This window comes from Phasianus colchicus, chromosome 21 (genome assembly GCF_987193195.1).
Source record: "Phasianus colchicus chromosome 21, bPhaCol1.hap1.1, whole genome shotgun sequence".
NCBI classification, from domain to species: Eukaryota; Metazoa; Chordata; class Aves; order Galliformes; family Phasianidae; genus Phasianus; species Phasianus colchicus.
Genome location: NC_143456.1, coordinates 2,638,082 through 2,663,748, shown reverse-complemented (window position 1 = coordinate 2,663,748; position 25,667 = coordinate 2,638,082). Strand labels below are relative to the sequence as shown.

At 45.2% G+C, this 25,667-nt stretch overlaps 1 protein-coding gene across 8 annotated transcripts in view; it reads left to right on the top strand.

The window, feature by feature from the left end:
• AUTS2 (activator of transcription and developmental regulator AUTS2) overlaps positions 1–25,667 on the top strand; it is a 657,596-nt gene that overhangs the window by 129,354 nt on the left and 502,575 nt on the right. For 7 of the 8 annotated variants that reach the window (XM_090122499.1, XM_090122497.1, XM_090122501.1 and 4 more), the window contains exon 2: positions 25,091–25,300. In XM_090122499.1, the coding sequence (XP_089978625.1) occupies positions 25,091–25,300 (210 nt within the window). Of the gene's footprint in view, positions 1–17,489; positions 17,710–25,090; positions 25,301–25,667 lie in introns of those variants that run through there. The other variant, XM_090122503.1, reaches the window with a different exon arrangement.

Here is a 25,667-nt window from a genome sequence, read left to right as displayed (position 1 = left end):
CTTGTTTTTCTCCATCCCCTCGCTGTGTTATTCCCAGCCTGTTGTGCAGCCTCACCATCTCTTGGTTCTCACTGTGTTGATGAGCTCCTTGCAGCCAAGTTCTTCCCCTGGCCACCTCCACTGCCCAGTCCTCACTGCTGCTCTGCAGCCAGAGAAGGAAAACAATCTTCTAAGGGCAGATGTTTCAGGGAGGCACTCGGGCAGAACCTTCTGTGGCTTTAAGAAACGATTATTTGTATGTTAACATTCTGCTATAGATGAGGTGATGAATTAGGCAAAAGAAAACAGATTTGATAGTACTTAGCTCTGATAATTAACACTGGTAAATCTGCTATTGGTAGCCTGCTGCTGTGTGCTGGAAAAAAAAAAATTCTGAGGTTCAACATCAACCCCTGAGCTCTTTGTTTGCAGGCTTCTTGTTCAGTAATCCTATTTCAGCTTCCACTGAGGTGAAGCACAGCAGCACGGAGGCCCTTCTCAGGGTGCTTGCTTAACCTTTAGAAAACCACTGACATTTACAGGAGGTGCTTCTTGCAGTGCAGCAGTGCCAGGTGGCTTCAGGCTGCAGATCGTTGTGTAGGAGAACAGTGTGCACACAGATGGTGTTCGTTGGAAGGGATTGCCCAAAGACTCAGTGGGTGCCCCATCCCTGGAGCTGCTCAGGGCTGTGGATGGGTGGGGGCACCCAGCCCATGGTGGGGGCTGGAGCTGGATGATCATTGAAGTCCCTTCCAACCAGGCCAGTCTGTGATTCTTAATATTGATGCTTGATTCCAAAGCTGCTTCACACCACATTTTCCTTTGCACAGACTGGATGGGAAAGTCCTTGCCTGAAAGGTGCTTCTGGTGCTGAGGTTTCTGGAGGATGCTGGCAGTGGGATTATCTCCCAAAAGGGCAAACCTATGGCTTGTACTTAAATCAGCTGAAGAGGGTTGTGATCTCTGACAGTTGTGTGGAACTGAGGTATGCATCCAAATGAGGGTCTAGGTGCAGCAAGTTGGATGCATTTCTGTAGCATATAATAGTGTTGAAGAAGTCACTGGTGGTTCTCACGCTGTTCTGCTTTGCAGTGCACCCGCTGCTGCTGGGGCTCCTTTGCTTCTCTGAAGGCTCTCAGCAATGGCCAGGCTTGCTGGTATTGCGATATTCAGTGCTCCATATGAAAAGTTCGCCTTGATCTTTTACCTGCTTTTACTGATGGATTCTCAGCATGAATGACTGAGAGGCTTAAGGTTTGTATCTTACATATGACAGATATGTGGTTGCTCCTTTTCTTGAAATAGCACATTTTCAGTGTTGTCTGTTATTTCCATACTGATTTGAATCAGGATGACTTGGTGGGAAGAAGAGGAAGAAGGGGAAAGCAGAGGTGTAAATAGGAGATGAGGTTGTATACGTGGCTCTTGTGACATTGCAGCCAAGTTTTAAATACTTGATTCCTGTTGTCAAGTGGTACCATGATGTAATGCTTTGTTTTGGAGGATTCCTCAAAGCTACCTCTTATACAATTCCAGTTACTGTATACTTTAGAACACCATCGCTGTTATTAAATTTCAGCTACTGCACATTTCATGGAGTTTAATGCAGGGGAGAAATAAAATTGAGTCAGTCTGTCAGAGAGGAATAGCAAACTGAATTTGGATGTGGGGCACCTTCTGACATATTGAGTTAGAAGGGAGTCTTTTAGTGCAGTTGTGATGGGTTTGCAAGGCTGAAATGTTGTGCCACAACTGCAGATGATTTTCTGAGTAAGAACTGGCAGATGGCAGAGCTTAAAAATGCTGATATTTTTTTCCTTTAGAGTGGGCTGAAGGTGTAGTAGAAGCATGTTAACTGGGTACTTCCCTTTTATTAAGTCTGTATGTCAGAGGGGATGATAAAGTTCCGTACCAGCTCGCTGAGTGAATCCTTTTCCACTGGGCTGACACATCAACCCACAGTGAGGGAGCACGTTAGTCATAGCAATTTCATGGCTGGTGAAATCTAAAAGCAGAGACTTCCACTGAGCAGATATGTGTGGTTCCATTTGGGATTTGCTAAGGAGGAAAGGAACTTCTGGGAAAGGAAGGAGGAAAAAGCTATCAGCGATAGCGTGAGGCTCCTGGTCCCAGCACAGCCGGGCTGCATTGGGCTGCCCATGGTGCAAAGGGTGTCCTTGCCCTGCCAGCTGACATACAGCTTGAAACCTCATCATTTTATACGAGACTTAAGGAAATGCTCTGTAAGAGGAAATCTGAACGCTAAGGATGTAAAGGTATAGCGTATTATCTGCAAACACAGGGCTAAGAAATATATTGGGAAGATGCAGCAGTGAGCTCTGACTTGTTGCTGAGATGTGATGATCCAGCGCTGCTTTGCTGCGCTTTGCTTCCACAGCTGTTGGCTCTAACTGTTAAAAATTCACAGGTGTCTCTTTGCTGTGCTGCAGTGCTCATGGCTACGTGAAGGTGAACAGCAGTGGAGTCAATAAGGCATTTCTCTTTTTGTGAACTGCTATGGATTAGCTAGCAAAACTGCTTAAAGTAACTGTAATTCTTCCTTTGGGAAGCAGCTGGCACTGGTCACTGCTGGAGGGAGGATGGATGCTGGGGAAGGGAGGCTTCTCATCATCTTTGCTGCAGCAGTGCCTCTGTGTGGGGCTTTCCTGACACCTACCATCAGTCCCTTGTCCCTCTCTGTGCTGTGTTGGCCGTTCATAGCCTGTGGCCATTTGCAGTGTTCCCAAGGGCCCCCATTTCTCATCCAACATTGCTCATAAAGGAGCCCCTCTGTGTTTCGTGAAGAACATCCCAACCGCTGTACTTGGGCCTGTACCAGAGAGATGCACTTACTGCTGCTTCCTGAGAAGCACCATGGCAGCTTTTAGATCTCTGTTAGCACAGAGCTGAATGTTTACAAGAACAGCAATTTCATGTTAACTTTTCTCTTTATTTTTTAATTAACAAATGAAGTTTTGATATTGCCAGGTTCCCTAAACTAGGGATGCTCTTCGTTCTTAATGTCACCGAAACCCAAATGTAATTGCATTCCTTTGCCATCTATTCCATGCTAATCCTCCAAAAGAAGTGTTTTGCTCATCATCTGAGCCAGTGGTTTTGGCATAGGCTGTGAAACCGTCGATCTTTAATTTTCTGCATGGAAGCAGAAGGGAGAGGGAAGAGAGGAGCTGTGCAGTTCATCTGCTTTGACTGATACATATTGAGTCCATGTGCATTGCTAGATCCGTATGTTGTATTGAGAAATGAAGGAAAGTGGAGAACTATACCCAGATTAATCTTTTTCTTCTGAACTGATGTGGAAATCCTGCTAGTGACAGATGCTGGAATCCCTTCTGACCATGCTGTACAGAAGTCTATAAGCTGTCTTGTGCTGGTAACGGGTCCTGGGGTAAATGGGGTCCGGTTCAAATTGTTCTGTGGAGGTGACTAAAAGTAAGATAGCCTGATGTCATTTCAAGTCTACTGATGTCCTTCAGCAGTTGTGGTTCCACCTCCTGAGCAAATGGAGGCAGGAAGATCAATGGGCAGGTAGTGACATACTGGAAGGTGACCATAACGGATAGGAGGAATAGGGTAGTTTTGCATTATTCCATTTTAAGGTCATTTAAAGTAAAGACTGGTAGGAGGAATTAAAAAAAAAAAAAGAGAAGCTTTGTGCTTCCTTTGAGATGTTCTGATGTTTTGTCTTCAGAGCATGGGTTCAGAAAGATGTCACTGAAGTCATTTCAGCCTGTCCCACCCAGCTTCTCCATGGCACCCCTGGAAGTGCCACCAGTCCCAGTTAGCAAGGACAAGTGCTGAAATGTTCTTATAGACTGCTCACAATGAAACAGGAAGGCAAGAAGCATTACCTGACACAGCAGTCCTACTTAAAACCTTGCAAAATCTAAACTACTAAAAAGAATTCCCAAATCTTGAGGAAAAGATTATTTAAAAAGAATTCAGCTGCTGTTTCCAGGGGACTGCAGGCCAGTGTCTGATGGTGAATCATTAATTGCATTTATCTGCACAATAGCTGTTGGTGGCACGGTCAGATTCACATCTTTGAATTTGTGGGCCCTTCTGGCTACTTCTGGCATTGGCTGCTCCTAAAGCTGCCCTTCCCTGTAGTGCTGCTGGGGCTGAGTGCTGGCCACATGGGAGCCTTCCCTCCTCCTTCGTGTCCCTCCTTGGTGGTGAGCTTGAATGTGCTTCCTATGTATGGAATTATCACAGTGGCAATGTCCAGATGGTTTTTAGGTAGATTCTAGTGCAGGCATCATCACATTTATATTCATTCATAAGGACATACGGTGTAGGATTTCCCAGTAAATGCAATTCTTCTGTGGCTGAACAGCTCAGACGGAGATGTTTTGCATGGTTTTAAGAACAAAAGTTTGCCTTCCTCTCTGCTTGGTCTTTTTGAATTGTGAGGCTGCAAGGCAGAGTTGATCCATCTAAACACAGCGATGACTGAGCTAGGGTCTTAAAGCAAAGACATATGTGCATTACCTTAGTTATTGCAGTGAGCATCGCTGTGGGCTTTGTTTTCCCTTTGTCTCTGGAGTTAAACAGATAGTTCTGCCTTGCAAGAAGATTGCCTTAATATCTCCGTAGAATGAAAACAAATATCAGAAATGCAACAAAAGCTAAATGGGAAATCACACCGGGCGTTCATCGTTCCCTTGGTTCTTTGTGCACTGTGTGCTCTTTCCTTGCCGTGTGCATCCAACACAGCCTGCAGGACTCGACTAAAGCGACCAAATTCAGGAGCAAATAAAATCAAAGGTGGCATTTTGTTTGTGCTTTCGGTTTGTTTGTTTTCGCTACCCGTGTGCAGGAAGGAAGGGTAAGCAGAGCACAGCGTGTTTCTGTCTGCCTCCAGGCACAGGGAGCCCTGCTTTGATCTCACACACGTGATTGACACACTCCAGCTCTTTCCCCCCCTCCCCGGTCCAGCCCGGGTTCTGTAAACTCTTCTCTTTATATCTGATTTGCTGTCTTATATGGTAAACTGATTCTTTGAAATGTGTCGTGCAATCCCTTATATGGACGAGGGAATGGATTTTTTGCTGACGGTGGAAATATCTTCTTGCTCTTTGTTTTTCGCAGCTGTTGATAAGCACTTGGAAATGTGCTGAATTCAGACGAATCAAGTGGCAGGGACTGTTAGAGGTAGGGCTGCTTTCCATGCAGGTAGGCGCTGGGTTCCTGAGCCTCAGTCTCAGTGGCCTCCAGGTGTGCAGCTGAGTCAGTGGTCTCTAACTTTGTGTGTCTTACACGTGGAATCCAGAGCTGGGATGTTTGTGCTGACCTTTACTTCCAGGAAGTTACGATTATGGGCATTTTCTGTTTCTTCCGTGCTGGGAAAGCTAATAGCTCATGAATAACTCATGAATGGTTCTGCTCCCTACGCTTTGCTCTGCCTTGTCTAACCTTGGGAAAAATCCCAGCGCAGCCATGGGGTCATCTGCCTTGTTCTAGGCATAAAACCCCAGACATAAATCAGTGTTACTGATGGAGTTATTCCATCCGTACAAGGTCTGAATGTGCCCTTCAGGGGAGAATCTCAGTGTGTTCTTGTTGGGGATTGGAGCAGATGGTGGGATGGCAGTGTTTGTTTGCAGGCTGCTCCTGGCTGCTGTCAAGGTTCATTCAGGGCTTAGAGCTGCTGCTCTGCTGAGCTTGTGGCAGGAGAGGTGGCTCTTATATGGGATGGAGATGCTGCTTCTGTTAGTATTGCACATTTCTCCAGGCTTTGGACTTGTTGGGGTGGAGAACTGTTATTTTTGAGAACAGTTCTGCACCAGGTAAGATAGAGAAGTCTTACTGAGATGGTCTTTTAGATGTCAGAGTTGGAGTCTTTCCATGTGAAGAAACCTACAGTTTGTTGAATGAATGCTGAGCATCAGTCTAAATGTGCACTGAAGTGTTTCCCTGCCTCGGGAGCAGAAGGAGAAGGTCATTAAGTATGGGTTGGGGGAACGCTTCTACAGAGCCTGGGGCTGTCTTGGAAGATGAAGGTTGCAGTCTTCATTGCTCTTCCACTCGTTCTTGACCTTCATTGCTCAGTGCTGTGGTTCTGTTTTCCACCTATGAGATGTCAGTGCGAGATGCTGTCGGTGATCTTCAGACTGCATGAAGCAGAGCTGTGGGAGGAGAGCACCATGCCTGCAGAGCCAGACCAAATGTTTTTCGAGAGGAGTCGAAGGCTCAGAAGCTCTCTTATCCTGGAAAATCTCCAAGGCTGATCACATTTGCAGGCTTTTTCTTTCCTTAATGGGAGCTGAAGCTTGAGACATCGGTACAAGTGTATTGGTGCTTGGGAGGCTAAACAAGGAGAAATAAATAAGTGAATAAAAACTCAATAAGCTCTCCCTGGAGGGAACTAAGGCACTTATCTGATTGGTTACAGCATCCAAATGCACATCCAAAAAACACATAAATCCAGGAAGTATTGTGGGTTTTCTTTTTTTTTTTTTTTTCTAATCTGGTTTGAATCTTTTTAAACATTTAAAGGCAGACAAAAGGAGCAGCTCCTGCTTGAAACGAAGGGAGAACTGATATGCCTGAGAGGCAAATGTCAATGCCACAGAAACATCATAGCTCTGCAGATTAAAGAGAGGCAATTTATAACTTCAGATGACAACACAGAGCCTTTAAACAGAGGGACTTAATAAAATATGTTTCTCCTCTCAATTTGATAAATTGTCCGGAATGGTGGATAGTCAAACTGAATTTTCATATTTTCCTCCAAATGCACTCCTGAAGGCAGGTATGTTGTTCTATTTGATTCAAACTGCTTTCCCCAGCACCAGGTCAGCTCCTTCACTGGCACTTCCAGCTGGTTTGCCATATGGGCTGTAGAGAGTGGCAATCAGTGACCTCCTAATCCACAGCGATAGGAATCATCACCTTTTCCCCGTGTTTTGTATCCTGAATTGCATGCATACACAGGCATGCAGAAAGAAACTACAGCTGTGGAATGGAGCCGTTGATAAAGAAAAGGAAATGCATTTAGTGCAGAAAGCCTTATCCTCTCCATTGAGCTCCTTTTATTGACGGTGCTGTAGTTTGGTCTTTATCATTCTGGTTATCAGCGCTAAGGGAAGGCTCAGGGAGCTAACAAAGATGCTTTGAATGTTGCTGTTATATACCAGGGATATTTATTGTCTCCGCTACTCAGGAGACAACTTGCTTTTGACAGGGTAAGAAAATTGAAGTAGGGGGTATGTCTTGCTATTCTTCCTGGGTTCAGTGGCCTCTTCGTGTTATAGCTGTCCTTAGCCCTTATTATATGGCACGTGGGAAGACTGTGCATAAAAGCTTCCATCTCTAATCTCCTGGACTGAGGTCCGGGCTTTACTTTAAATCCATATTTTTGCATGTCCCACTTTCCTTCTGTGGTTTATTTTGTCTAAATACTGTGGTGAGAGAGAAATGATTTTGCTTGCGAGAGACTTTACCTCCCTGGAAAGGAAGCAAGAGGGTAGAAGTTGACGGGAGCAAATTTTGTTTTTATTAATTTATTTTAGCAGATAAACAGGAAAACAGCTTTCAAAGCAAATCAAGGCTAGGTCCACTTGGGGTGCTTGCTGATGTGGGATGCTGCTCTCTGCTTTTTTTTTTTTTTATTCTTTCCCCTTAAGCACAGTCTTGATTGTGGGCTCGTTAGGTCAGGGCTACAGACTCACCTCATTTCTCATTAAGATGAGAAAACAGGCTGGGCAGGGAGCTTTCCAGTGAGCATAGAGACTTGGCAGAGGCTGCCCAGCCTTGAGAGTGCTTGAGGACTGCAGTTTCTCTGCTAAGCAGCATGCTGCTGCCAGCCTCCTTGTGTCCCACACTGAGTGCTGTAAAACCCCTTTGAATTTCAGGCCTTCTCCTGAGGACCTGGGTCCCTTAAAGCCTTTACTTGGGGCATTGGTGGGTGGTTTCCTTGTGACAAAACCCATCCTTGTAAGGGAAGGCTTTTTTAAGGGCGAGATTTACGATGCCTGTGTGCTCATCCCATTTCTGCAGATGGCTCTTGTAATGATAAAGGTGCATATCTCTCTCCGGGATGTAAACAACTTGATGGATGGTTTGGAGTCTGCGTGGAGAAAACATTGGGAGCTCTTTATTTATTTGCAAAGCTTCTGCAGAGGCTGTGAGCAGGTGGTGTGGAACAGGTACAGCACTGTTAGGGTCAGGTGGGTGGAGATTGCAGTCCAACGGGGGTGGGAACATGGGCTGGGGGGGACATGGGCTGGAGCTGAGTGCCCCCTGAGTGCAGAGTAAGGAGAGGCAGTGGTGGGGTGCCTTGGCCATCACTGTGCCTGGTGAGGTCATTCTTTAGCCTTCATTGAGGATGCACACAATCACAGCATTCTGTCAGACAGAGATGGGTTTTAATTATGGAGAGGTAGGGCAGGATTAGGGCCATTTATTTTAGAGACAAAAGCACGGTATATTTGAGTTCTGAAAAAGATGCTGTCCTATTCACGTAGGCGATGCTTGGATGCATAGCTCTCAGCTATACTTCTGCACCTGTGGGTACCTGCTGTGGGCACAAGCACTAATTGGCATTTCAGGTGCAGAAATCCCCCTGCAAATGAAGCTGAGTTTCAGCTGTCATAAAGATGTCATCCAGAGCAATAAAATTCCTCCCTTATTTAAGAACACTAGAAGGCAAAATAAATTAAACACTGAAATATGTAGGAATCCTTAGGTCGAAGTTGATGGGTGTGAAATTATTACAAGCATAAAATAGTCACAAATCTTCCCTTTCTAATTTGTGGCCTGTAGGATTGCCTGTGTGAGATGTGCTCTGGATGAGAGCATCCTGCAGCTCCTGGTAGCACTGAGCTGCTCTCCCCACCTTCACATGGCACCCATCTGCCCCCCAGGCTGTGGGGGAATAAATGCATTGGACTTCTCTTTCTTTTATTTTCTGTTTTCCAGTTGTGTTTGGGGACCTGTAATGTGATAAGTAAATTAGAAGTGCTTTTTAATCACTTAGTGTTTTCTTGAGATAGGGCCACTTGATAGTGGAAAAGACTGAGAAAAACATGCTTGCGCTTCAGTAGTTATCACCTAATTATGTGCTAGGCATTATTATTGCAGTGAGATTTAAAATATAACTGTCATATAACAAAAAATTGTACAGTGCTGCTGTTCCAAAGTGGAGACCATCTGAGGATGCATGGGTAGTTCTGATACCTTCATGCTTGGCAGTACTTGATGCTGGATTGTTCTTCTAATGTGTGCTTCTGTATCCTAAAGCAGAGGAATGTTAAGAAAATGGTTTGGCAGTCAGTGGTGATTTCGGGTTCTCTTAGAGCAGAATGTCCTGGTTTCAACCCAGGCAGTGTTAATGGCACTCGGATGTGTTGGTTCTTATTGAGTGATAGGAGCATGCCCAGAACCAGAGGCATTACTTTTGGAGCAACCCTCATACTTGGTTTGCAGTTCTCTCCTTGGGGGCATTGAGCAGAGGGCATCGTGGTGCTCAGCTGCTTGCTGGGTTAAGCCACAACACAGAACCCGTGTCATGCATTGCAGAGGGGTAAGAATTCATTGTTTGGGAATGAAGTGGCTGCACCTGCAGTGGTGGTTTGACATGAGAGTAAATGGGCTGAAAGGGTAAGCAAGCAGCAATCCATTGCAAACTAGGTCACCTCCACTCAACTCGTATGACCTGAAGTCATAAGTCCAGTTTTCTCATCTCTCTGTTTGAGGTTGGCCTGAAAGATGCTGACAAAAGAGGAGGCATTGCGGCTGATTTGGTTTTTTTTGCCTGCAGGCAATTTGCAGATCGTTTCTGCTGGATCACAATGGACATCTTATTGAAAACCCAATGTGTAACCCCACCCCTGCCCCCAAACCACAACCTTATTAACAGCATGATGCTCTTTCTGACGACACGGAGCTCGGTCACATCGCTCAGGCTGCGATCTCTGCAGAGGGGTACATTTGTAACTGGGAGAAGCATTCATTGTGTGTTAGCTGTGACACCGACTGCGTGTGAATGACCTTATGGTACGGTGCAACATGAACACTGCAATTCGATGGTGGGAGCTGGTGCTACAGTTTGACTCTGAGGTGACTGCATGTAGAATTCGGCCGCTGGGGATCCTCCACATCCTCAGGTTAATGTGTACTGCAGCGTTTGCTCCTATCTGCTTTTTCAGACTACTTACAAGAGAGCAAGAAGGAAACGTCCTGCCACTTGGTCCTGTGTCTTTTTAGTCAAGAAAATGACTGTTCTGGGCAGTTGTATCACTGGGCATTAGGAGGACTGGATCATTAATATTTAACTGTGTTGGAAGTAGAAAGCACTGTAACAATAATAATAATTTGCACTTGCACAGCACATTTCTCCTGAGGATCTCAAAGCACTTTACAAACCATTTAATTAAGCCTTACTAAATCCCTCCGAGGTTTATTATTAGTCCCATTTTACAGATGGTTAAGCAAGGGCATAAAGAAGTTAAATGGTTTGCCTAAATGAGTTAGTGGCAACAACAAGCGTGTGCCTCAGGAGCCTGCACACATCTCCCCTCTGCAGCACAGGTGATGCCAGGTGGGCAGTGCCTGGCCAGCAGCAGCTCCTGCAGGAGGAGAGGAGGTGCTTGGGTGGAGGGGTTCACTCTGGAAATGGCTGTAGGTGATGGCATTGCCACCTGGATGTGGAGCTTGGCCAGAGGACGGATGGAAACTGAAAGCATGGGTAGTGGGAGCAAAGTTGGGCTCGGTTCTGGCTTTCCACCTGGCCCAGGGTCCGTTCTTTCACCACTGACATCATCACTGCTGTTTTAACCCTGTGGGAGGCTGGTCCTCCTTCATCAGTGTGCAGCCTTGGCCAGCTGGGGGCTGTTCCATGCAATGAGGAAGGAAGCTCTTACCGCTGGCTCTGAAATTATTTGTGTCATTAGCAGCTGCTTCTTCTCAGATGCCCAACGTGAAAGGTTGGTTTATCAAGACATAAAGCAGAAGCACACAGACAAGGGGGACTAGTGCTTGCTGCTTAGCTGAGAGCCACTTAGGAGGGTGTTCGTGTACAAATGCATTAGATTATGGTTAAGCAGCTTATGGACATAAAAACACATTAGAACTTTACAGCATGCTATAAATTACAGTTTTGCGGCATTCGCAGCCGCAATGTTGGGTAATTACATTCATTAATCTACTACTAAGAGCACATAAAGTTGCCTCCCAAATGGTGCTGTGTGTGCTTGTGCTCAGCTGGGAGCGGCTGCCCTCCTCCACAGCCACTGTGCCTTGCTTGGAAACTTCACAACTTTGTGATGTCGGCGGGCAGACCAGGTTTCTGAGTCGGTATATTGATCTAAGCAGCAAAAATCCACACTGTAGGAATTGCAGGTAATGCCTCACGCAGCCCTAAGCTTTTTCTGATGCACTGTGAGCTGCGAATGGACTTAAGGCAATTTGATCTCGGCCTTTCCATCTCCATTGTGTCCTCCTGGATAAGTTTGACACAAGTTTCCAGCTGCCAAAGCTGGGTAGCAGAAGTTGGCTTCTTCCTAATGTATCCTCTGCCCTAGCAGACTGTACTCCAAAAAGCAAAGATGAGAAGACCTCTAAGAACCACTCCCACTGTATGATAAATACACACATCCTCTTATGCATGTAGCTTAATGTCAGTAAGTCAGGAAAACAAATCTGTTCTGTCTTTTGGCTGTAAGATTTCAATGAATTTGGTTATGAAACTCAGGCGTGGGTGACTCAGTGAGAGTAGAAGGCTGCCTTGACGGCTGTGGTTTATCAGCCACTTCATCAGTTGGGTTTTCACTTGCTGTTCTGCTTTCATGTCGAGATGATCTTTACATCTGTATAAAAAGAGCCATGAGAGCTACCTGTGTTACTGAGGGCTGAGATGGTGAGACTGTGACAGGTGCTTCATCACGCTCCTGTCTTCAGTGCAAGGCATTCATCTATTTGCTAAATAGAGGTAGTTTCAATGACACCTGAACGTTCCAGCTTCCAGGGGATTTCTTTGTCATTCCTGACAAATTTATTATCCTGACCATTAAATTAATAAAGCACGGAACCCACAGCAGCAGCTTTTTGAGGAAAAAGATGTTCTGGTGCCACGGAAGCCCCTTGAGCTCTACTATAGAATGGCTTGGGTTGGCATAGACCCCACGGATCATCAAGGTCCAACCCCTCTGCCAACCTCCATATCTTATACTAGACCAGGCTGCCCAGGGCCCCATTCAGCCTGGCCTTGAACATCTCCAGGGATGAAGCATCCACAGCCTCTGGGCGGCTTGTTCCAGCACCTCATCCCTCTCTCTGTGAAGAACTTCCCCCTGACATCCAGCACGTCCCAGTGTGTCACCTGGCTGCGTTCATGGGGCAGAGCTGGCTCCCCTGTCCCGCAGCTCTGTGGGATGGGGCACGAGGAGAACGGATGGGGCTCCCGTTGGAAGTGACTTGAGTGGAAATGGCAGTCCTTCTTTTGAAGGGCAGTGGGGCTGAGCAGTGCAGGTACGTGGGGCAGCAGGATGCTGATAGAACCAGGCTCCAGGGTCTCGTGCAGCTGCCAGCCCAGCCCTGGCCCTCCCAGCAAAGCAGCTGCCGGTTGGGGTTAGCATCAGGGACTGCCTGCACTCAGGCATTACTAATGCAGAGCTGCGTGTGGAGCTTCCCATACAATGTGGGGAGGCACTGATAAACTCGAGCTTTCCCTTCGTGCTGAATGCTGCTTCCCTTTGTGGTGTGTGCAGCCTCTGAGCTCGAGGGCTTTGCTATTCTGCTCAGGCATTCAGTGACTTAATTGTGTGATGGTATTGATGTAAAATTTAACAGCCACTGTGCGTATTGACTGTAGCTTCATTGGTTGCTGCTGGAACATGCTGTGCTATTGCCCTGCTATTCATTTAGCTGTTTTGGTCCATTTATTAGATATTACAGAGATTTTCCTTTTCTGGACAGAACTGGTAGTGATTTCTGCACTGTAAACCTATTGGGAATGATGGAATGACTCTAATCTAGTTTCTGAGGATTTGTTTATTGGGGCAGCACATGCTGGGCTAATTTCAGGGTACACGTTCCATGGTATCTTCTATCCACAAGTGAGGCTATAACAAGGGGATGTAGTGCAGCAGCAGCAGTTGTTTTATTCCCTCACCCTCCTCAAAAAAAAAAAAAAAAAAAAAAAAAAAAGCCAAGAAATCAGAATTGGCTCCGTTAGCATTTACTGGCAAATTAATGTTCCTAAAGACTGCCTTTTGCTTGTTCTTTCTAGAGCTTGGAGAAATAAGATTTCATGTAATGCATCTGGGATTGGATTACTGGATTGAATTCTGCAAAGTACGCTGGGGACAGCTGAGTCTGTTTAGAAAGCAGCTTAGCCTCCCTAAGTCAGTAAAAATTCAATTCATGATAGTCAATGAGGGAATTTTCAACATTTTTTTGTTTGTTTGGGGTGTTTTACTTGCTGTTGGATGATCGTGCTTATTATTGAGGTCTGTTAAGCTTTGGGTGGAGGGGATGATGGGTCCCACCTATTTCTGAAGACCAGGAAGGAGAAAAGCACCCTGCAGGCTGACGTCCCCAGGCTGTTTGCTCATTGAGCGTAACTCCCAGGAGCTCCTCAGCTGAGTTTGCACATTGTGACCATTTCAGAAAGCCACAGAAATACGAAGGAAAGCATTCAGAATTAATGAAAGTTGAGGTGGTGATGGCTGTTGCTTTGCACCGGTTCCTTTGTGTGCTCACGAGCTCCCTCTCCTCCCTTCCCTCCCCCTTTTTCCCTGCTGAGAGTTGAGGTTTTGGTCCTCAAAACCAGGCCAACCACATGATTACAGCACAGATGGCAGTAATCTCTGCGTGTGACTCTGACAGCAGATCTCAGGACGCAGCGGGGTCTGGGAAATTCCAGCTCTGTTGCGGAGATGGATCGCATCCCAGAAGAGCAGGGTCTGAATGTGGCTTCTGTGTCTCTCTGTGAAATCATCCCGTGTTTTGTTTTGGATTTTTTTTTTCTCTTTCCCGAGGCAGCAGTGCCGATGCTTCTGGCTGTGATCCTCACAGCTGTGCTTTTATGGGGAGGAGAACATAAGGGAAGTTTGCACTGGGTCGTGCTGGCCTGTGTAGGGAGGGCTCTGCGAACACAGGGAGGCTGTGAGGCTGAGGTAGGGAGGGTGATGAAGTAGGAAGGCTGGCACGTGGTTTTAGTGAGCTCATCAAGAATGCAAGGAATGCGGGAATTCCAAGTTCTGTTGTTCTGAATGAGATAAAGGCTGCAGTGGGTGCAGAAGTGCGGCACATCCGTGGGCTGTATCCTCATCCTGACACTGGGGATGGGCAAAGAAGCCAAGTGCTTTTGCTCTTCCAGCAGGAAGAAATAATGGCCTTGTAGGTGAGGTTTAATGCTCTCAGCAAATCTTTGCAGCTTACTTTTTTACATTATAGTCGTTTTCTTGAGTCGGACATCCTTGCTGCCTGCTAAGTAAACACAGAAAGCATAGATTATGAGTTAAGAGTATCGACAGCATTTCAAGTGCTATCAGAGAACATTTAATTCAGTTTAATTTTGTGATAAATCTCATGTTTAATCCTCTGGTTGCTCTGTAATCATGTCTCTATTGATCTTTTCTGAATGACTGCGTGCAGTTTAATAAACTTTGCCATTAACCCAAGCTTTCTAAAGGGGGAGATTGATTCCCATATCAAGTCCGATAGAACCAATAAGCACCTGAACATCATTAAATCTGTCCATTATAAAACATTTGCATTAAGATCAAAGTAAAAGCGTAGAGGTGAATTTGCAGCTTATTAGAGAAAGAGTTTGCAATTGGAAAGTCTCAGTATGTCAGTCAACATCAGCAGCAGTTTTCAGCCTGCCTGATTCAAGCTGACACCTCCTTTCATTTCCTATTTCTCAAATCCGTCTTTCATCCTATTGAGCGACCTCCTTCCTTCCCCCTTTTCCCAGCCATAATTATATCCTTTAATTTATTCCATCTTTTTCACTCCAGGCGTTTGTTTAGTCCAGGTTTTTGAGGTCATTTTTTTGCCTCATAATAAAACAGCAGAGCTTGAGTGCGTTTTGGCGTGTTGGTTTGGATTTATTTTCTGCCCTGGACTTAAATTTTATACAGAGTGCCTTAGGAACGCAAGGTATAAAATAGGGTGGGGAATGGGGGACTGACTGTGGAAGTGGGGGAAAAAAATGGCCTTTTTCTCAGATTCCTTCTTTTAAGTCAAATACCCCTCATTTCTCACTGGGGTCTCATCCCACACTGCTACTGCCTGCATCCATTGGGGTTTGTATGCAGGGATGCTGCTTGCACAGGACTTAATGCCAGCTGAATTGCACTGAAACATGCTCCAGATTCTGTGTGCTGGTGGCCTTGGGAGGAGCATCTGTGTGTCCCCTCAGCACCCCATTTGAGCTGCTGAACGGTCCCTCCATTAGAAAGAACCTTTGCAGTGTTTGCTTCTGCCATACATGTGCGTGGCCCCTTTGTTCCTGCGGTGCCCGATCCCTTTACCTCGTTAAGTATTTAGCATTATGAGGCACGGATGAAATAGGATGTGGTCTTACTTCCATTTTACACATGAGCACCAGTGCACGGAAGGGTAAAGGCCCGAATTCTCAGAGCCATTTATTTCCTTTGGAAAATCACTCAATGGGAATTAAATAGTTTTCGGCCCCTGAATACTTGCTTTGTGGACTGGGGCTCGGCTTACTCGCTGCGGGTCACGCAGAGCCAGTGGAAGATGAGGAATTTTGAGCATCCCCCAAGTGCCCACGTTAATAACACAGTGTCAGTCCAGCCAGCTCTAATCCTGTGCCTGGCAGGATACAAGCTGTGATAAGATCAGACAGGGGAGATTTGGATACCAGCACCAACAAGCAGCTTAGAAAACAAATCTTCAATAGGAAAGGTTTCCTTCTGAGCGCGGGCTGATACCTGGGAAGGTTCTAATTCTCTTCAAGATATTCCGCAGCTCTCCAGAGATGCATTGCAGAGCTTTATCTCCTTTCTGCTCTAGGCAAATTTTTACAGAGAGACAGCAACTCGGATGCTTTTTACAGGAGAAATGGTTACGAGTTCAGTCGAGACAGCCTGATATACGATAAAGCGTGCTGTGAATCTAAGCATTGCTCGTGTGGTATCATTCACAGTTTTTGTGACTCCTCTCAAGTTTGCTGGAGGCATTAGGAAAGCTCTTGACTTGAGATGCTGTGTTTGCGAGCTGCTGATCTCCTGACTGCATCCCTGCTAAGTTGAATTTGTTGCTTCTGGGTGGCTATAAACAAGAAGCATCGCAAAAATTGCTTTTCCAGCTACTGAGTTGCTCTGAACATCTAAACTGAAGCATCCTTTAAAAGATCTGCCCACAGAGTAGCTTCAAGTTGAGTATTTGCGGGAGATGCTTTATTTTTCAGTCTGCCTCAACTGTAAATGATGTTTTCTCAGGTGTATGAGGCAGCTTTATAAGGTCTGTGCCCCGTAACAAAGCTGATTGGTGTCATCATCCTTGCTTTTCCCTTTCTACGTATTCATTCTGAACGCATTCTGCATCCGAGACAGAAGGGAGGAACCGTGTTTGCCCTCCTAGGGATGGCTGAGGGCACCTGGTGCTCTTTGGTTGATGCCTGGTAGCTTTCAGAGCAGCCACTGGGCTTCAATGAATGCTTTGCAGCAAGGATTTGATGCGTTAGCAGGAGCAGGGAAGTAAAGGCAGGCAATACATGTGGCAGTGCTGCGGTGGGGCTGACTGTCTGCTCCTGATTCGGTGGTTTATAGCTTTGCAAAGGAACAACAAAATAATCCTGGCATTTATTTCACCTGTGAATGTGAATGAGGACTCTTGAGATGGGAGCAACTTGCAGCTGCTTTGTAAGTGGTGAGAAGGACAGGCAATGATAAATCTGCTCTGTTATGTTAAGCTGTACTTCTGAGCTGCAGAGTGGGATTTGCCAATGATAGGCACTCTACAAGAATGTAATCCCTCTGGTTTTTTGATCATCGAATTTATCTTCAGTCTATCTGTTTCCTAAGGGAAGAATAAGCCTGCAAATGGAAAGGTTACGTACTGCTCTCTGTCTTAAAAGTTTTGTTCTTTTCTATTTTTTTCCAGCCTGAGTGCTAGAAGGTGGTTTCATTTGCAGAGGAGTTGAGCTGTTGTTTTTTCTCTCATTGCACAAAGGTTCTGATCCTTTTCCTAATGAAGCATATAACGAAGCTCATCTCAAGTGATGCACTTCTATCTCTGCACTTTGTTTCTCTCTTTCTCTCCCCTCATTCTCTAATTACTGCATTTCATTTTTAAATGTCTTTGTGAGTCGTCTGTGTGAGGTTGTATGCCGTGTGCTGAGAACAGCAGTAGAGTTAAGAGCCTCCAAGAGAGAGAAAGAGAGAATCAGGGGGAATATTGGGCAGCAGGAGCTTTGAAAAGAGAAGAGGTGGTCTTGCAAGTAGTTGGACTTCTTGGCCCGTGAGATGGAAGAGAGTTGTTTCAAAATTACATTAAAAAAGACTCTGTAATTGTAACCTTATGATAACTTTGTGAGTTCTTCTAAATCTCCTCTTTGCTTTGCTCATTTGTGTTGTCATTTTGTTCATTTCCAATACAGCAATAAGCACACGCTTTTTCATGTCTGTTCTCTGCCTGTGTTGCAGCAGTCCATATCCTGGCTGGCTTTACCTGTGTTGTCCCAGTGCTTTTCTTGTGTCAGCTCTTGGGGATCAGATGGCTCGATTCTCAAAGGTAACGTGGCAGCAAATCTCACCTGCTCTGTGGTGTCGCAGCGTAGAGCCTCTCTGTGCACAGCTTGGTCCTAAGCTGACACGTCAAACAGCAGCTGCAGGGCTCTGCTAAGATTTGTGAGTTATCCTTTTCATTTCAAATCAGAACAAAGAGTGCAAATACATACGTAAAGGGGGAAAAAATACCAGATGCTTCAGTGTAGAACTGGAGAGCTGCTCAGTTATTTAGCTGAACTGAAATTATTTGCATTAGCAGATGCCATTACTTGGTATGGTACGTGATGCCTGTTCAGTTGGATTCTCTCCACCATGGAAGCTAAGTTTTGTAGGGAGAAAAATGTTTGTTCCTGTCACGACCTGAAGCTCGCTGTTATTCTCAGACAGAGGTATGTGTGTGAAACATACACAGCCCTGGCTTGTCCCTATGAATGAATGTGTTTTTGCATCAAATTAAGGTGTTGCTGTGCATAGCTTGGCTGAGTGGAATAAAGGTGCTGTGTACAGCAATGGAATTGTTACTGTAAATGTGCAATTAGCAAAAGGAACAAATTCACCTTTCTGTTGGGTGCTGGGTAAATGCTTGCTTCTCTGTTCCTATCCCTAATGATAACGGAGCAGGGGAGCAGTGCAGCCCTCAGTGTTGGCAGCAGGATTTAAAGCAAGCACTTCTGGGGATGGATTTGCTCTCTGCACTCTTTTTCCCTTTCTTTTCATTTTTCAAAGAATGACAATAAACACTTGGTGAGGATGTGGCAGTGCTGCTCACAGGGTATATCGAGCACATTTACTGAAGGCCCAACCCTTAAAGCAGGAATAGCTTTCCCTTTGCCACAAGGGCTGTGTATGTGGGATGGTCCTGGAGATGTAAGTATGCAGAGCATCGGGGTGAGTTCTGTGTGCCAACAGCACTCAGATGTGGGGCCCAAATCTGCCCCAGCATGGCAGGAATCATAGAATGGCCTGGGTTGAAAAGGAGCACAATGCTCATCCAGTTCCAACCCCCTGCTGTGTGCAGGGTCACCAACCAGCAGCCCAGGCTGCCCAGAGCCACATCCAGCCTGGCCTTGAATGCCTGCAGGGATGGGGCATCCACAGCCTCCTTGGGTGACCTGTTCCAAAGGGAGGAGATGAGGGAGCAGATCGTAGCAGAAGTGCTCCATCTGTACACCTGTTCTGTGTACATCTGTGTGCCTGGTGATTAACACATCTGAATGTCCGTTTGCTGTTCTCTACATTGCTGCTGCTGTTTCATTGACCTGAGTGGCTTTGAACACTTGAGCAATTACGTTCTGTTATAAAAGGTGATGTGTAGGAGGAAGTTTTAATCTTTCGTACTCAAACGCTTACAGAAACTTCATTTTAAACGTGCTTTTTGTCACATCAGGGTGAAAGCTTGAGAGTGTAAGATAAGAACATGTTTAATATTGCTAAAATCCCATTGAATGCAATGAGGCTTAGACACACATGCAAGTGGTTGGTTTAATTAAATGTGAAAAACTTATTTGGGTAAAGCAAAGAACCAATATTATGCAATTGTGTAATTAATGACAAACGAACAAACCAGATCTGATTTGAAGTAAGAAGCGTCATTAAATTGTTGAAAAAAAGAGTATTGGGGTCCAAACTCTGTATGTTTAGCAAAGGAATGATGTGTTGGTTAAAATTCTGTCTGGGGCTGTTTGTTTTGCTGTGTGAAATACTCCTCTTAGATCACCTAGTGAGGTCTGGTGTCCAGGGGCTGCTTCCAAAGATGGCAGGCATGCAGTGAGGATTGCAGCAGGTATTCCTCCTGCTTAGATTGGTTAAATGTAACTAGAGCCCCGTTTTTACCTCTTGTCCCATCTCACATTTAATACGTGGCATTGAGAGAGGCCATCAAACGATGTGTTTTAGAAATAGCCCATCGTCCGTGTCCTTATATTATCTGGCTCTAAAGCCTGACTTGCAGGAGTGCTCGGAGCTCCAGTAGCTGCTGCAATCAATGAAAGCTGTCCTTCATTAGATAAAGTGCTCTGTTGGGCTCTTTGAGAAATCAAATCCCAGTCACTTCCTAGTGGGTGCTTAAAATTAGCAGACGTTTCTGACCTGACCATGTCAGGGCTGTGCATTGCACCTCTAAAATGCAGAGAGTGAGATGTGCTCCTCTGGCTGAGCTGCCTTTAGATCTATATAGGTGGTGTTTGTTGAGCAGCTGATGCTACAGTGAGGGGTTGTGCAAAAAGCCCTTGAGGAAATTAATAGCCGTGCATTCAGCAGAAGGTTTGAATGGATCCTGAGTAAACATCCGCATGTTGAACAAAAAGGCGAAAACAAAATGCTGAGTGGCTGCTCATTAACCGAGCACCTTCCATTCTGCAGGGGGAAATAATGGCATGCCATCATGTAATTAAAGATTGTATCGTAACGCCTGGAAGCGGGAGGGCTGAATTCAGGTGGTGGTTGCAGCCTCAGTCCTGGCCTTTCATAACTTCCAGGTCCTTGACTTCATAACCTCAGTAATGTGCCTTTAGTGCTGCTTTTTGTGTGTGTGCAGTTCACATCAGCAGCACCTGAAAAGCCGCCGTCTGTTTATCGATGATATTGTTAACAAATGATGTTGGGATGAAAAATCAAAGCAATCTCTTTGCTACAGAAGCTCTTTTATAAAACATATCTCGAGCAGACAGCAACTTGCATTTCTATTGTTTTGCCTTCATCTGTAAGCACTGTGTACAGCCCTGCAGCCTGGGACGGCGTTCCATCTTCAGTCTGTTGCACGGCCCCTCCTGCACAGCACTTTGTTTTCAGATTTGAGACACATGCAGAAGGCAACAAATCGTAATTTCGTGGAAAGAAAGGCAACAAAGAAATCTAAATTAAATGTTTCTGCTGAGGTCTTGGAACTTGGAAAAATGGCTGGGATGAGCAAACAGTCTGCTGTGCCCAGATTGGGTGACATCTCACTGGGCCCTGGAGCCCTAAAATGCCTTCACTGCCACATTTGGTGAGTCCTCTGTTTTGCACCGTGCTGCCTTCCTTTCTCTCCAGTGGTGTTTTAGGAGGGTTTGTAATTTATTTCCCCTCAGACAAACACTTCTGAGAAGTTAATTGTGCATTCAGAAGAAGGCACGGTGTGTTTAGCTATCTTATCTGGAGGGAAACAGAATGACTATTATAAGCATTTTATTTTCTGATTTTGAAAGATTGTGGGGTTTACTCACTGCCTGGTTATCAAACCTTTACATCTTGATGTTACTGCCAGAAGGAAAGTAAGGAATTACAGAGAGAGGGAAGGGTTGAAGTCTTAAGGCACTTTCATCCATCAGCTTTAAAAGTTCTTCCCAAATTTGACGGAAAACACAGATCCACAACTTCCCTCTTGTCCAGAGCTGTGGGTGCCCCATTCCTGGAGGTGCCCCAGGCCATGGCTGGGTGCTGGGCAGGCTGAGCTGGGACTTGGAAGGGACCTTACAGCCCACCCAGTTCCAACCCAAGCCAGCCTGTGGTTCTCTGATTCTATCGTGGGCTCCACAGGTACCTTCATTGCAATGTGGTTTGGTAGAGGTGCTTGGTTTCAGGCTGAAAATGCATGCGCTCAAGGCAGGGGTGGGCTGGTGGTGTTTCAAACCAGTCGTTCTAGAGAACGCTGATATTTCATGGCTATGTAATAATTTGGGGTGTTTAAGAGAAGTCTCTTAATTCTTTATATCTAATTTTATTATTGAGGTGAAGTGTAAACTCTTAGGCTCTTACACAAAGCTATTGTGAACTAGCAGGGAACTGACAAGCAAATAATTGGAATACAGTTTTGGCTTGACACAGTTATTACTTATTACGCTACTCGCACACTGTAATATACTTTCATTTTAGAAAAATAATAATACCTGGGCTCACATTGTGTGTGAATTCAGAAGGTAAGTTCTTACAACACCAGGATCAGAAAAATGGCCTGTAATGATGACTTGAGGAGATTGAGGCTGTCTGAAGAAATGCTTGGCTGCCCCTGGGGACCTGATGTCTAATTAATAAGCTGTCACTTAGGTAGGAGGAAGATGGACTTTCCTGAAATAAGTAAGGCATGGCTTGCTGGAGGCTTCAGTGCTCAGTGAGAGTGCAGAGTGTCCTTCAAGCCTCCTGGTAGTAGAAGAAACCTGTTGTACCCAAGCAGCTGCTTCAGTGCAGGGCTGGGGTTGGGACTGATGCTGTTAATGGGAGCTGTGATGATGGCAGAGCCTCCCATCGTCAGTATTATGACAGGACCTGTTAGCAGGGCAGCTCTTCTCCATGATGCAAAGATGTTGGGCTGATGAGTGCGCCCAACAGAAGCAAAACAAATGGAATTTCTTTTTTTTTTTTTAGATGATACGGTACACTCAAATATTAATGCACTTTTTTATGGAATTGTATGTAATTACATATTTATACATTTAAGTCACCTTTCTGATACACTTAAGGCACTTTACTGATGAAAGATATCTTCGAGTAAGGTTGTTTTAAACCATGCCTAATATGTTTGTATGATTTATTTAATAATGTGTGGGTTTGTGTGCTGGCAGGAGAGGAGGAAAGCTTACATTAAAGTCAGAATGCATCTTTTGCAGGATGTGCTCAAATCAGCTCCATGGGCAGCTGCTCAGAAATATGCCACGACATGAAATATTACTACATCTTATCTACGTAGATAAGGTCTGTGCAGCCCTGTCACCTCAGAGTAATTACAGCTTATTACTCTAATCATGACGATGCCTAAAGTCCATAATTAAGACTGTGCTGGCTAATGTCGTAGCACATGGCGTGGTACAGCTATTGTCCTATCTCAACAACAGAAAGATGGGAATGGGATGAGAAAGGTCAGTGTGAGGAGGTGGTTTGTGCAGGGCTGTGTTCCCAGCAGACTGCCTCCTTTCTGAGCTTCTTCCCAGGGGGCAGAATCTGTGCCCATCCTCTGCAGCCTTGTGTGCACTCAGTGTGCCAGAATGGTCCGGGGCCATTTGCACCCTGAGGAATGAGATTGACAGAGCAGTGACTGCTATTAGAGCTGGTTGTAGTGCATCCTGCCTGCGTGTCTCTAAGCTTTAACGTGTGCTGTTGGAGTCCAGTCTGCAGATACAGATTTGGAGCAAGCAAATAAGTGTATTTTAGGCACCGAATTGCGTATCTGTTGAATGTGACAAGAGGCCCTGTGGTACAGTTGGATAATAGGAGGTTTTGACCCACAGTGCTCTGTAATTTTCTCTGCAGCAGTGTCAGCTGGCGGAAAGAAGCTAGCAGTTCTGGAGGATCCCAGTTGTCTAAACACCAGTCTTTGTGTCTAAATTTCATAGTAAACCCATCTTCCAAGGTGCATTTAGGGGCCGCAGTCTGCAGAATGACAAGCTGTGTGTGTATGGAGCTGCCTTCTTTTCTTGCATCTTATTTTTTGGAGATTTCTGCAGGTTGTTCCTGCAGATATGCTGCTTTCACAGAGAGTAGAAGGATTTGTGGCATTGATGTTGCTTATCTTTGTTGTAGGCATATGTGTGTGTTCACGTGGCCCAGTGCTCGTGTGAGCCAAACCTTCCTGTAGGTCTGACAGTCCATGAAATTATTGGTGAGGTTAACTACAACGTGGGAGTCTTACAGGGGTGGTTAAGGCAGGCATGCCTGCAGCCTTCTGCAAAATTTGACCCATCTTGTACCCTCTGTAAAGCTCATGGCAGCCAGTAATTTCTTGGTGGCGGCGTTATTCCCATGAGACATTTTATAAGCTTCTGGAAACCTGCCACTGTTTCATTTAGATCTTCATCTGCAGGGGGGAAAAAAGGAAAAAAAAAAAAATCTCACAAAGCAATTTGATCATTAGGAGAATATTTATTTTCTTCTGGAAGGTTCCTCCCCTTTTGTTTTTTTTCTCTCCGTTTACAAACATGAGCTCTGTGTTTGAACCCCTGCACTGGTATGATGTGCTGTTCATAAAGCAATGGATTTTTTTGGTACTGAGTTGGAAAAAAAAATATAGCAGTACAATGGCAATTATCATAAGGTGTGTGGCTGTTCTGTGATACAGTGATGAAGGATCTGGAGTACAAATGTGATGGGGAGCGGTTCAGAAAGAAAGAGAAAGTCTTACAGCTGCTGTCCATCTGTAATGCATGTGAAATTTCTCTTTTATCCAGTACCAGATTGGAAAATTTGCTGGCTTCAGTTTAATTAATCATCACGTTGGTTTCAGTTATGAATTTTATGAAGTTCTTGTGCATTTGGGGAGCATTCTTTAATTAAAGGCAAACTGGTTTTTGCTTGTAGGCATTTTTTTTGTATTTAAATATGGCATAATTAGAATTACACTCTCCTAAACTTGAGTCTCCATGTGACACAGGACCAGTCCACCAATTGGTTTCTCCCAACTTGTTCTGCTGTCAAATACAGTATTAAGTGATGATAAAAATAAAAGCATGGAGGCTCACAATATCACAGCGCTTGATGGTGCAGTGCAGAGCTTTTAGTCAAAGCTGCCAGGAATGTTAGTAGGAGATGCTTGTAGTACTAGACTATTCAAACAGTGTGTCCTAATGGAGGAACGCTGTATTCTTACGCGTGCAGTTCTTGGAGTGGCTGGGATTCAGCTGATTGCATTCATTAAAAGCCCAATACGTGTTGTCATGTGCATTCCCCCAGCAGCTTCTCCCAAGGACCCACTGTGATTCCTCCATCCTCCTCTGCCATTCATTCTGTTTCATTGGGAAATGAGCACTTATTTAAAACAAAAAATGGTGTTGCAGGATATCAGGAAGAAAATAACAGTATCTGAAGGCTGAGCATCAGAACTTGTGCTTATGTTACATGAGACGAGTGGTTTTTAATAGGCAGATGTTGATTCTGGAGTTTAAAGAAGGGTCACTTTCAAGCAGATACGACCATAAGGGTTGTTCTTTTGATGTTTTTTTCCTTGAGATTTGGAAATGTACTGAGGTCAGGCTTGAGGAAAAATCAACTGAAGGCAATTGAGATTCATTGACATTAATTGGCTTTAGGTCAGCTCTTGCCTTGTCCTGTCAAGTGTAAGTCAAAGGAAATAAGTACAAAGAAATGTGAAAGGCTAAGGCTTGTTTAAATAGAAGGGAATTGTTAAATGTTATAAACATATGTTGTCTTCTAAATGCGTGCTCGTAGATGTGACACGTCTGAGAACTGTGAGGTTCGTGGTACGAAATCTGAAGCTGTGTGTCTGTGCACTCCATCACGTTTTATTTGGCGTTCAGCTGACTCTTGTTTACCTGGAGGTCAGTGAGGATTGTTTTGTCTTCTTCTGGTGACTGCAGCATTGCATTGAATGTGCTCAGATGGTCGCTCTGGGAATTGCTGCTTGAAGAGGCTGACCACAGCTGTATTTTGACCACTGTTTTTCTTCTGTTCCTCTGTAGAAGGACGTAGCTCTGAAACCTCAGGAACGCGTGGAGAAGCGACAGAATCCTCTGGCCAAGAAGAAACGGGAAGCACTTAGCAATGGGCTGTCGTACCTTCCGAAAAAGAACAGACTTCACCACCACCAGTACAGCTCTGACCGAGAGAACGATCGCAATCTTTGTCAGCACCTTGGGAAAAGGAAGAAATTACTGAAGGGCCTCAGACAGGTAGGAGAGCAGGAGTTGCCTCTTGTGGGGAGGGGGGACTTTGGCTGTTGGCCCACGGTGTGTAGAAGTGGATTGTTTGTTTTATGGGATCGCTGGTTTGTTTGGAAAGGAAACCCCTTTGTGGTTGCTTTGCTGTTGGGCTGTTGGGTGGCACTTGCTATCAAGTCTTGGTATGAGAAGAGATTGACCAAGCGGGAGAGAAAGTGGCTTCTTACTGCTGCTGGAGCTGAGCTGATTAATGGATGTCCAGAGGTTGGAAAGAGTTTCGTGTAGGCTGACTGTGAGACTGCCAGGGCAAGTAAGTGTGTGTGTTATGCTGCTGTGCAAACTTGGTGTTAAAAATGCACCTCCTTGTCTTTAGGCTGTG